The sequence below is a fragment of the Podospora bellae-mahoneyi genome, chromosome 7 (assembly GCF_035222275.1).
Source record: "Podospora bellae-mahoneyi strain CBS 112042 chromosome 7, whole genome shotgun sequence".
Classification (NCBI taxonomy): domain Eukaryota; kingdom Fungi; phylum Ascomycota; class Sordariomycetes; order Sordariales; family Podosporaceae; genus Podospora; species Podospora bellae-mahoneyi.
Window position 1 is genome coordinate 2,873,673 of NC_085886.1, and position 12,488 is coordinate 2,886,160.

At 53.0% G+C, this 12,488-nt stretch overlaps 4 protein-coding genes across 4 annotated transcripts; 2 read left to right on the forward strand and 2 right to left on the reverse strand.

Annotated features, from left to right (window-relative positions):
* Positions 1-355: 355 nt before the first annotated feature.
* PUS7 (multisubstrate pseudouridine synthase 7) lies at positions 356-5,263 on the forward strand. Its single transcript, XM_062882574.1, has 3 exons — positions 356-1,022; positions 1,081-1,189; positions 1,247-5,263. The coding sequence occupies exons 1-3, from the start codon at positions 904-906 to the stop codon at positions 4,034-4,036; spliced, it is 3,018 nt and encodes a 1,005-aa protein (XP_062728629.1). The 5' UTR covers positions 356-903; the 3' UTR covers positions 4,037-5,263.
* MKK1 (Protein kinase C signaling pathway involved MAPKK protein) lies at positions 5,237-8,519 on the reverse strand. The gene is made up of 5 exons (XM_062882575.1): positions 7,747-8,519; positions 6,805-7,545; positions 6,085-6,746; positions 5,568-6,021; positions 5,237-5,457 (listed from the first exon to the last, which is right to left on the reverse strand). Exons 1-4 carry the CDS (start codon positions 7,789-7,791, stop codon positions 5,886-5,888), a joined length of 1,584 nt encoding a protein of 527 aa, XP_062728630.1. The 5' UTR covers positions 7,792-8,519; the 3' UTR covers positions 5,237-5,457; positions 5,568-5,885.
* Positions 8,520-9,124: 605 nt separating this feature from the next.
* DBP8 (putative RNA helicase) lies at positions 9,125-10,914 on the forward strand (the record flags this gene model as incomplete). Its single annotated transcript, XM_062882576.1, has 2 exons — positions 9,125-9,792; positions 9,852-10,914. 2 exons carry the CDS (start codon positions 9,125-9,127, stop codon positions 10,912-10,914), a joined length of 1,731 nt encoding a protein of 576 aa, XP_062728631.1.
* Positions 9,770-12,241, reverse strand: QC761_710290 (uncharacterized protein; the record flags this gene model as incomplete). The annotated part of the gene is made up of 5 exons (XM_062882577.1): positions 9,770-10,719; positions 10,927-11,229; positions 11,306-11,482; positions 11,591-12,138; positions 12,200-12,241. 4 exons carry the CDS (start codon positions 12,239-12,241, stop codon positions 11,094-11,096), a joined length of 903 nt encoding a protein of 300 aa, XP_062728632.1. The 3' UTR covers positions 9,770-10,719; positions 10,927-11,093.
* Positions 12,242-12,488: the final 247 nt, after the last annotated feature.

A 12,488-nucleotide genomic window follows, 5' to 3' on the forward strand; every position in this document is an offset into this window, starting at 1 on the left:
ATTTGAACATGGCTGCCATCTATATAGTAATAATGCATCGCAATCCTTTTCTCCATGACGAGCTGGCAACTGGAGGCTGTTCCTGAATGTCCCTGGCAATGCACCCCTTGACCAGGAGATCCACTGATCTGGACACGCCGTTGAACCCCATCTGTGGGGGAACCAGATCTGTTGACAGCCAGCCAATAGGGGGGCTTGAATGCTCTTCACCCCTGCACTTCAGTTGCCCTGGCCCGAGCTTGGCAGGGCTCACCGCCCGACCTGCAGATGCCAGCCCCACTATTCTGCCAGGAAACTCCCCCACTAATCAGCTTGGCTTATCTTTTTTTTGACGTCCCTACGGTTCGCTGACTCTCCTCCATCTGTACAACCAAAGAAAAATAACAGGCACAGTCCGACCTGCAACTTTGCCGACATAGCTGCAGTACAAGAAGTGACCCGTTTCCGCACCCGCCGAGCCATCGCCGGCGAGCTGCCCATTGCTTCATTGCATTCACAAGGTACGTAAACATCTTCTTCTTTTCTCTCACAATTCCACCTTCCCTTCCTTCAACCACCACCTTTCCTCTCACCCCAATCGAGTCGCCTGGATTGCCACTACTCGGTCCCATTTTCACTGCCCCACCTACACTGCACCTCTCAGATCAAAACATTCATCTTCTCTCTGTCTTTCACGCCTCATTCTCTCTTCCCACGCCTTCCTCTCTTCCCTCACATCCATCGACACTACCGACACAGCGACTCCATCATCCTGGCCTTGAGTTAACCTGCTAGTTGAGCTATAGCTACATCGAGTCGCGCAGCAATAACCGCTTCGTTCTGCCAACACTGTAACAATCACAACCGCAAATCACGCAGCGTCACAAGAGTCCTTGGTGATCAAAGCCAAGAATCAAATCAACAATGGCTCAGCGTCCCAACACACACCTGCCCGCGGTGCGTTTGGAGACTGAGAAGAATCTGGGCATCACCCATCGTTCTGCCGCCCTGAACTTTGCCTGGACTGGCGATATCCGCAAGCGGTAAGTCTTTCTGTCCTTGATCGCTGTCTTTTGTGATTTTTCTGACTGGAAAATGCAGATATACCGATTTCCTTGTGTATGAGATCAACATAGATGGTTCTGTCATCCACCTTTACGACTTCATTGAAGACAAGCCGGCTCACTCCCCGACTGAGAGTCAGTTTCAGGTGAGATGGTTGTCTTGATGTGATTTGACCAACAGACTGTGCTAACCCCATTTCCAGAACAAGTCGACTGCTCTTGTTCCCGCTTCGACTGGACCTCGCAAGCAGGAAAACAAAGCCCCTATTGTGGTCCAAGAGATTTCCAAGGAGGACCAAGAGAAGCTCATCAAGTTGATCGGCGAGTCGACAGCCAAGAAGCTCATCGAGGTCGACAACAATGTGCAACGCAAAGTGCTCATGAGCGCCGAAAACCGCACTGTCGTCTTCGACCCGATTGACGATCGCTCTCAACGTGCCGAAGTCCATCAGGAGATTCGTCGCATCTTCAACAGCCGTGTGGAGACTGTTGCCAACTCTGAAGGCGTCATCACTGCGACCCCCTCCAAGTGGGCTGTCACCCGTGGCAGCAGTAACAACCGCACTCCTAGCCAGACATTTGGTTCTCGTCGCGACAATACTAGGGGTCAAGATCGCAACGTCAGCTTCGCCAAGCTTGGTGGTGAATATCTCCACTTCACCATGTACAAGGAGAACAAGGATACGATGGACGCAATCAACACAATCGCCCGTCTCTTGAAGATCAAGGCCACAAACTTTGGCTTTGCCGGCACCAAAGATCGCCGTGCCGCGACTGTTCAGCGGATCAGTGTCCGCTACCAGAGGGCCTCGAACCTCACTTGGTTAAACACCCGTATCCCCAACGTCAAGGTTGGTGATTTTGTGCACAAGGAGCAGCCACTCTCTCTTGGTCAACACGGTGGCAATGAGTTCATCATCACTCTCAAGAACTGCTCCCCTCTTGGTGGCAGTGAATGCTCTGTTGCTCAGCGCATGAAGATGATTCAACAGACGGTCGAGTGCGGCCTTGCCTATCTTAAGCATAACGGATACATCAACTACTTTGGTCTTCAGCGCTTCGGCACCCACACCATCGGGACCCACCTTCTTGGCATGAAGATCCTGCAAGGCGATTTCGAGGGCGTCATCGACGCCATTCTTCATGTCGATGATCACTACATTCAGGAGGCCTTCAATAACGTTGGCTCATCTCACGGGACCAAGCGTGATTTTGATCACAGTCATGGCAATGGCAACAACGCCAGCACTGCCAACCGCGATGACTACGATCGTGCCCGCGCCATTACCATCTGGAAGACTTCTAAGAATGCGAGCAAGGCTGTGGAGGGCCTACCCAAGAGATTCAGCTCTGAAATCGCTCTCATCCGCCACCTTGGCAAGAATCCAAAGGACTTTACGGGTGCAATTCTGAGCATCACGCGTAGTATGCGAATGATGTACATTCACGCCTTCCAGTCCTACGTCTGGAACCACGCTGCATCCCGTCGTTGGTCCAAGTATGGCGCTCGTGTCATTGAAGGCGACATTGTCTTGAACGAGGATGTTGAGGATGCCACCACTCGTCCCAGCGAGGATGATGAGTTCGACACTTACGACGACAATGAGGTCGCTCATGTTTTCCCTCAAGCTCACGTGGTCACTGCCGAGGACCTGGCCGCTGAGAAGTACACCATCTTCGATGTCGTTCTCCCCACTCCCGGCTATGATGTCGTCTATCCCCAGAATGAGATTGGCGAGTTCTACGTCGAGTTCATGGGCAAGGAGGAAAATGGCGGTCTGAATCCCTACGACATGCGTCGCAAGAATCGGGAGTTCTCTCTCAGCGGCAGCTACCGCGCCCTCATGGGTCGCTTCATTACTGAGCCCCAATACGCCATTCGGGCTTATGTCGATGACACTGAGCAAATGTACCCCACTGACTTGGATTTTGCTACTCACAAGAAGGCCCAGCAGAAGAAGTCTCTGGCCCAGCCCAAGCCAGCCAGTCAGGCTGCCAACTCTTGGAATGCCTTTGCCGCCAATCCTGCGGCATTTGATGATGCTTTGGCTGAGTTTCAGCGCCGGCGCAAGGCTAGCGAAGGGCCTGCTTCTGAAGTCAAGACAATCATCAAGGAGACTTGGGTCGAAACTGGTGTCAACGGCTCCGCTAAGCGCGTCAAGGTTGCCCGTCATCAGCAAGAGATTGAGTCACCGCCTGAGACTCCTCAGGCCGACGCTTTGACCAGGCGTTCTTCTGATCCCGAGCTTCAGGCTCGCATGAAAGCCGCGCTGTTCCCTGGGAACACGGAGGCTCCGGCTGTCATCCCCCAAGAGGATGTCGAAATGGTCGACACCCCTTGCGCCCCTACACCTGCCAGGGGCCCTGCTTTCCTCTTGAAGTCGCCCCCCGTCGGCAAGGGTGTTTCCCTTCTTGACTCGTACTCTCCCATCGCTGAGCCTGCCGCTCCTCTCCAGCAGAACCCTGGTATTTTGTCTGGGGATGGCGGTCTTGTCGTCCCGAAGGGTCCCAATACCTGTGGTGCCCGAGGTCTTTCTGACACGTTCTACGCCGCTGGCGGGGACGACCCTTTTGTTGGCCAAACTTCGCCTCCTACGACCATTGTGAAGAAAGAAGAGAGCGACTCGGCTGCCAAGTCAGAATCCGACGAATGGTACGGGAAGAAGGAATTGGCTGGTCTTCTCGGCGACCCGACTGCTCTCGTCAAGACTGAGCAAGAAGACGACGCCGCGCCCTCTACCTCCCAGGCGCTCGTCAAGGTTGAGGACGACTGCAAGTCGGATTCCAGTGTCGAAGAGTTGATCAATGGTGTCCCCTTGCCCAAATTCTACACGGCGTCCAACAACCCGTTGTTGCCTCCCAAGAACATTGTCGACGTCGACACTCTCGACCCCAGGGCGCGCAAGATTGCTGTCATTCTCAAATTTCAGCTCAAGACTAGCAACTATGCCACTGTTGTGCTCCGTGAGCTCATGGGTACTACCGTCGAGTAGTGTGCCCACTTTTCAACACCAACCCTACAGGTGGCTTTGCCTGATCAACCGAAGCTATCCACAACAGGACGAGATTGTACTGAAATTTCTTGTCCCTCTGTTTTCTGATCGCATTTGAGGCGATGTCATCGCGTCTCAGCAACATCTGGTGGAGCACATGGGCTCCTGATTGCCACGATGGTTCATTTTGCCGTATACACATTCAAGGATACGCGGCCGCTTTTCATGGCTCGATCCTACAAGCATAACTATTCACTTTCTTCGACTCAAGCATAACTACATCAACTGTCTTCGACCTGTACACTATTCGCTGCACGACTACTGCCGTACCAAGCACATCGACTTGATTTTCTTGCAAGCATTTCAGCAAGCGTTGCCATTAAGTTAGCGACCTCGAGACATTGCAAGCCATGTTCAAAGCCAAGGACTTTTTTGTTCATTCTCGCGTCGGAAGCTCCCATTCAGTTGGGGATATGTCAGAAAGCCGCTCTCACTGAGTTGGGGGGGCACATATTAGCGGGAAGCTCCCATTAAGTTGGGGACATTACCGAAACAAAATCTTAGGCACGACGGGAGGTTCTCATCGAGTTGGGGACGTTACCGAGTTTTGAGGCATTGGGGGTTCTTTTCCTCTTCATTGGTCGTCATTGTCTTTTTTTTTCTTTCCTTCGGGGTGGGTTTGCTTTGCGTGGAGTTCCGGTTCGGCATACATAAAAATGGTGTTTGGGATTTATAGACGGATGGATGGGACAAGGGCAAACGTTTGGGATGGTTGTTTTCTTCAGTCTCTTTCTCTCTCATTTCTTTTCTTCTTTTGGTCGTCAAGATTTGATTGATTATAAGAGATACCCACTTTTGCGATTTTGAGGAGAGGAGAAAAGGAAGATATCCCCTGTGAGGAAGGGCAGAAAATGGGAGTTGCGATTTGTAGGGAGAGAAGATTGGTGGGATTATGGCGAGCATTCCGAGACATCACAACGCAAGGACAACACTAGGTTTTCGGTTTTCGGTTTTCTATTTCCCTCTCGGGAAAAGAGGGAAGGGTAGTAGATGATGGACTTTGTTAGCTAGTGTGTGATGGCTGGGGGTAATGAGGAGAAGTCTACTGCTATATTCTTTTGTTTTGTTTTGGTGATGTGATTATGTATGTTACAAGCAGTTGAAGCATGGTCCTCACTGAAGTGATAACTACACCTAGATCCAATCTTGAAACCGCCTTGTAATTTGTGAAGCCACCCACATCCCCAATTGTCACAGTATCAAAGAAAAATGTAATGTAAATAGGCCCAGCCCGTGTATATATTTCATCTCGGTAAAATCTTTTTGTTAAATACTTGACCTAAAATCTCAAGGCATTCATCATTAAGGATAGAGACAAGAAGGCGTAAAGTAAGTAAGCGTGTGTGTGTGTGTGTGTGTGTGTGTGTGTGTGTGTGTGTGTGTGTGTGTGTGTGTGTGTGTGTGTGTGTGTGTGTGTGTGTGTGTGTGTGTGTGTGTGTGTGTGTGTGTGTGTGTGTGTGTGTGTGTGTGTGTGTTTCGTTGTTGTAGAACGTAGTTCGTGCGTGTTGGCCCAACATCATCATGCATCCCTTCCTGCCAGCGCCAACCTGCCACCCCCCCCAAAAAAAAAACCCCAACCCCAATTCCCATATTGCCGTCCGTATATCTAACCAAGATAAAGTTGGAAATATCGTACCAGATCACCACCCCTAAACCCCGACCGTGACTCCTAGCCATAACAAGCCAGTATCTTCTTCTCTTCTTCCTAGCCAAAATGTCGTTTCAATCACCCCTTCCATTTCGGAGAGGCTTCTATCCTCAACTCTCCCACATCTTCACACTCTTCCCATCACTTCTTATCATCCCACCCCCAAACCTGCGTCAAATACTTGCTCATATTCACCCTCTTGGTCTTCATCTCCACCATCCAAGGGTGCTCCAGCATCCTCCACGGCGTTGCCCTCCTAAGCGGATCCTTCTCCAGACTATTCCCCCCAAAAAAAGTCAGCAATCTTCCCAACCATTTCCCTTTCTCGGCGATCACTTACCAGCACTCAATAAAATACTTAAAACTATCACTCCAAAAAATACTCGCCTCGGGCTCGTCCTTCAGCTTGGGAATCGGCTGCCTCACAATATACGTCAACAAATCAATCAACCCCGCCCTAGGCTGCATTTCGGTCCCGTCCGCAGGAAACGGAAATCTATGCTGCGCAACCTCCAGCAGCGTCACGCCCGTCGACCAGACGTCGCTCGTGATGGTGTATGACTGCCCCGTGATGCGTTCCGGAGCCATGTAGTAACTCGTTCCGATAAAAGTGTTGGCATCTCCCTTGGTGCCAAACTCACCCGACACACCAAAGTCACAAAGCTTTACCTCCCCGTTGCGGCAGAGGAGGATGTTGCTCGGTTTGATGTCACGGTGAATGATCTTTTTGCTGTGGAGGTAGGTCAGGCCCTGGAGGACGCCCTCGGAAATCTTCCCGAGGACTTTTTCTCCCGTGCGGCCGCCGAGGCGCTTGACTTCCTTGTAGATGGAGTCGAGCGAGCCGCCCTCGCAGAATTCCATCGCGATGGAGATGGTGGCGGTTGAGGGGTCGACAAAGGCGCCGTAGTACCTGCAGATGTGCTCCGACATGCAGTCCTTGTTGAAGCCGAGCTCGCGGACGATTTGGCGTTTGACGTCGGGGTCGGGGTTGGTTGTGATGACCTTTTGGGTACGTTAGTTTAGACATGGTGATGGATAAAGGGGTCAAAAGGGCGCGCACCTTGAGAGCGAAAACCGTGTTCCCCCCCTTGAGCTTACACCTCGTCACCGCACCACCCGCACCCTCTCCCAAACTCCCCAGCTCGACAATCCTCTTCTCCATGCTCACGATCCTCCAGCCTTCATCGTCCAGATCCTCCACATCCGCGCTCCTCGCCTTGTCTAGGCTCAGCTTGTCGAAGCTCTCCAGCCCGTGTAGGCTGTTTTCTCTTTCCATGCCGACGCTCTCGCTGGCGTTTGAGTAGAGCGATCCCACGGCTGATACCGGGTCCCCTGTCCCGGCGTGTCTAGTCGGTCCAATGCCATACTGCTCAGCAAACGACAAAGCGCTGAACTGCGACCCGGCACTGGTTGGGTTGCTCGCGCGGCCGTCAAAGGGGCCGAAAGAGCCGGATCTGGAGTGGGCGGCGCTGGATTCGCTGCCGCCGCTGGCGGATTGGAGACTGAGGGTGGGCTTGATGTGTTGTGGTTGTTCTTGCGGGACCACGCTGCTGCTTCCCATGGGGGTAGCAAGATGAAGAGTCGGGAGTGCTGGCCTACCTGGGGCCGGACCGGGGTTGCTGAGTGGTTTTGCGTTGGGGGATGGAGGGATGGCGAGGCCGAGACGGGGAGCACGTCCGCCGGAGCGGTTGCCTCCTGGGAGGGCGGGACGGAGGAGGGGAACGCTGTTCATCTTAGGGACGGAGGAGCCGGGCGAGGGCTGTGGTGATGGGAACTCCAGAGTAAGGTTTGGTGGCTGAGGCTTTGACATGGTGGGCAATGGTTAGTTGAGGATATCTACAATAATACTGGAGAAGACTGATTGTTCCAAGGTTCCGGTGGGATGGGTCCATCAGTCGCCTGATTGTTTGAGAAAAGCCCCGGCACAGACAGGCACTGACGGGGAGAGGGAGAGAGAAAGAGATGAGAAATTTTTATTGATTGGAAAGAAAAAGGTCCATACCCGAGGCGCAGCGGCCTCGCTGCTCTGATTATCTGAAGCGACCATTCTGGACGCTGTTGGAAACTCCTGCGCTGTCGGGTCACCTCACAGCAGAGGAGGGGGGTTAGCGGGGAACGGGGCGGCAGCTAGTCGAGTAAACAGGGCTGCTAGACTCGGCGATGGGCGAACGATCGAGTCGTGCGAATGCAACTGTTGATTATCTCGAGGATGTAGGGCTGAGAAAGGTCCCCTTTCGAGATATCTGAGGGCAAATGGCCAAATGCGATGCGGTGCAGTGCGGTGCGGTGGCAAGAGCTCGTGCGACGAACAGCAGCGAGCCGACAGCGATGGAACGCACGGATAAGGCAGGCAGCAAGGCACGGCTTTCAGGTGGTGGGGTGGTGTGGTGTTCGCTAGGGATATGGCCGGTTTGGAATCGGGCCAGATCTGTCCTGTCCTGTCCTCGATGAATTGTCCTTGACTACGGAGTAGGGAGTCCTGGGTGACCGCAGATTCGGGAAGAGGGAGGAAGAGGGATTTGAGGGTGATGGAGGAGTTGAGGTGGTGGTCAGAGATAGAATAGTCCTAGATAGATATTTGCCCCTGTGCTGCTGAGACCAGACGAACAAGACAAGAAAGACATCTGCACGTTCGAGGCAAGCCGGGCGCCTCTGGTTCTAGGACCAGGGGGCCTCTGAGGTTTGCTTGGCCGGCCACTGGCCAATGCGAGGACCCAGGTGTCCAGGGGTGGCCGTTGGGGGTGAAAGGCGGGGCACCGTCTGGTGCCATCACCAGACAAAGACTTTAACGTCCAAGTTTCAAAGTTTGAACTAGTGAACATTTTGACAGCATTGTCCATTTCCATTTCCATGATCTCGTGGCTAAGGTACCTGAAAAGCGGAAATTACACAGGGCCGCCTCGACCGATATGGCCATTTTAGGACTTATCCTGAGAAGAAAGGAAGGCTGTCATGACTGGTGGCTGATGAGGAATGGCTTTTCGGTCAAGATGGGATTACATCTTAGCAAAGCTAATTACCAGCACATGCCGCCCTGAGGCAAGGAAGAGCGCGGAGGAGCCGTGGGAGCCGTCCCCGTACACTTCGTACACACCACTGACGTGAGCAGTTCAACAAGCGACGAAGGGTGCATGGATCGCCAGAAATTACCTACTGTTGAATGGACGCCTCGGACACATCGCGGCTTTCTGTTGGTTCACTCCGTGAGAACTTGATGTGACCGCGTCGAATATCAAAAAGGTAACGGCTTTTCCCAAGCGCCCAGCCCTAGTCCCAATAAGCGCCCGCCCACACAGTGGGGTCGATGCATCTTGTCGTTCCTGTGGGTCGCTAAAAGCCGCCCCACATTTTAGACATCAAACCTCCAACCAAAATTTTTGATGGCAGCAACACATCTCATCGAGGACTATATCTCATCACACCACACAGACGTCATGCCATCAGCTGCCTCGAAAAAGACCGGAAAGGTCAAGCCGGTGTCGGTGGATGAGGATATCCATTCAGATGATGTAAACTCAGGACCAGGTTCTGGCTCTGATTCAGACGACTCCAACCACTCAGACTCGGACTCGGATTCACTGGATAGCGACAGCCCCAGAAAACGCCGCCGAACAGAACCAAAAGATGTTCAAGTCATCGACGACGACGACTACGATGATGATGAAGATGATGTCCCAAAAGTCATCCAGTCTGCCTACAGCGTAGCATCACGCATCAAGCCTCAAAAATCCCAGGCCGACAAAGAGGCCGAGGCCGTAAAGGCGACCCTCCCGGAGCCCACCACCGGGGTCACGGTCTCTACCGACTCCAACACCACCTTCGAGTCTCTAGGAGTCCGCCCATGGCTGGTTCAGTCCCTCGCCAACATGGCTATCAAACGGCCCACCGCCATTCAAAGAGAAAGTATCCCCATGCTTCTCAAAGGAAGAGATTGCATCGGTGGCAGTAGGACAGGTTCCGGCAAAACAGTCGCCTTTTCAGTCCCCATCCTTCAACAATGGGCCGAGAATCCATCGGCCATCTTCGGCGTCATTCTCACTCCTACTCGGCAAGATTGTCCTCTCACCCTCGCACGATTTCATCTCATATACTAATTTCGGCTCACAGTGAACTCGCCCTCCAAATCTTCGAACAAGTCAAGGCCATCTCCTCTCCTCACTCCCTCAAAGCAATCCTCGTCACCGGAGGCGCAGACATGCGGGCCCAGGCCATCGCCCTCGCCCAAAGGCCACACATCGTCATCGCCACCCCCGGCCGTCTAGCCGACCACATCCGCACTTCCGGCTACGACACCGTCTGCGGCTTGGGTCGCGTGAGATTCGTCGTGCTAGACGAAGCAGACAGGTTGCTTGCCGACAACGGTCCTGGTTCCATGCTCCCGGACGTGGAAGAGTGTCTCTCCGCCTTGCCACCGGCCGAGAAACGGCAGACACTCTTGTTCACCGCTACCATCACCCCGGAAGTCATGGCTCTCAAAAATATGCCCAGAAAACCTGGGAGAGAGCCGGTGTTTGTGTGTGAAGTTGACACGGAGAAGTTGGCGATTCCACCAACGCTTAAGCAGATGCATTTACAGGTTCCTGTTACACACAGGGAGCACTACTTGCACATGTTTTTGCTGACGGAGCAAAACGTCGACAAGAGCATTATTATCTTTTGCAACAGGACGTCAACAGCTGATTTCCTCCATCATTTACTTCGGTTGTTGGACCATAGGGTAACGAGTCTACACTCTAAACTGCCCCAACGGCAGCGGATAGACAACCTGGGCAGATTCAGAGCGTCGGCCGCAAGGATTTTGGTGGCGACGGATGTGGCGGCCAGAGGTTTGGATATTCCTGAAGTGAAGATGGTGATCAACTATGATATCCCGAGAGATCCAGATGATTACATTCATCGCGTCGGTCGCACGGCCAGAGCGGGGAGGAAGGGCGATGCGGTCACATTTGTTGGGCAGAGGGATGTTGATTTGGTGCTGGCGATTGAGGAGAGGGTGGGGAGGAAGATGGAGGCGTGGGAGGAGGAGGGCGTGAACTTGGAGACGAGGGTAGTGAGGGAGGCGCTGAAGTTGGTGAGCGAGAAGAAGAGGGAGGCGTTGCTGGAGTTGGAGGAGGGGAAGGAGGTTGGTGGGAAGAGGAAGAGGGGGATGGAGAAGCTGAGGGCTACTTGAGTGCTTGTGGTGATGTAGCCATGTTGAGTGGGACAACGAAGATACCCGATTCATTCATCATAATTCATAATTGCTCTTTGCACAACACTTGACTGAACGACACACTCCACGGTCTGCTATGTTCGACAATCAGCCTATGACAATCTCATCCAGTTGAACCGAACCACAAGACATCAACATCAATAAGTAGCACTCAACCTCTGCACCAAATACTCCCCGCTATATATCCCCTCATACTTTTTCTCCCCCTTCTCTCCCCCATAAGTCCCAGGAATAGCCTCAATGAAGCTGTCGAAATTCGGGTTGCAAAAGTACCTGTTTTCCTTCATCAGCACACATCACATCCTTCTACTCTTTCTCTCTCTCTCTCTCTCTCTCAGCAAGTACTCACGCAACACTATACCTGGCCGGATACTCCTTCACCTCTTCACTCTCCCCCTCCTCCTTCGGAGGCGGAGGCTCAACAACCCGATGAATCGTACTCTTCACCCCATCATTCGCCCACCTAGCCAGCAAATCCCCCGCATTCACCACCACCGTCCCCTCAACAGGCCTCGCATCCACAAACCTCCCCCCCGGCGCCCTAACCTGCAAACCCCCCCTCCCATCCTGAAACAAAAGCGTGATACTCCCATAATCACTATGCTCCCCCGCCCGAATCGCCCCCTGCTCAAACCTTTCCTTTCCCACAGCCGGATAATGCAACAACCGTAACGTATTATCCCCCCTGTCCACAAACCCATCAAAAAACCCCTCCGCCAACCCCATACCCACAGCAATAGCTCTCATAACCTCCACATTCAGCTCATGACACCGTCTGTGAAACTCAGTCATCACTTCCCTGAACCCTGCCAACTCAGGCCAGCGGTTAGGATGGCCAGGCTCATCCTCCCTCCCAATCTCAAAACTCTCCTTCAGATCGGGCACCTTCTCCCTTAAACTCTCCACCTCGTCCGGCTTCGTCAGCTGCGTCACTTTTTCTCTGCCGGGGGCCGAGTACCCCCTATTGGAGTCGGGTGTGGTCCACAGGTACTTCCTCTTGAAGTCTTCTCCGTGATCAAAAAAGCTGGCAGAGTTGGCAAAGACAGAGGTCAAGAGGTCGGGGGGGATGGGGGTGTGGGAGAGGTAGAGAAAGCCTGAAGTCTGAAAGGCAGTGAGGATTGCTTTGGCGGTAGCAGCTTTGGATTCGGGGGAGCCAGAGAGGAAATCGGAAAAGTTGATGATCTGAGGGCGAGTGTTAGTAGATATGGGAGGGGATGAGAGTGAGGGGGAGGGGGGTATCTACAGGAATGACGAGGCCGTCTTGTTCCACTGCTGTTGAGCCCATCTTGAAGCTTCACTTTAGGGAAATGACTGAAGAACTAAAGATATAGCAAGCATACAGGTTCAAGAGCGGGGTGAAGCTTCAAATATGCTGCTGCAGAGTTCCCTTTGTGCTACAAAGCCGTTGAAACATCAACCCGGAGCTCTCCGGGCTGCTGTCCGGGAGGGGTACTGCCGCCCATAATGTATGTTTCAGAGCCCTCGCAAGGAGCTATCATATCTCACAGCCAGCATTGTCATGTGTCATACTC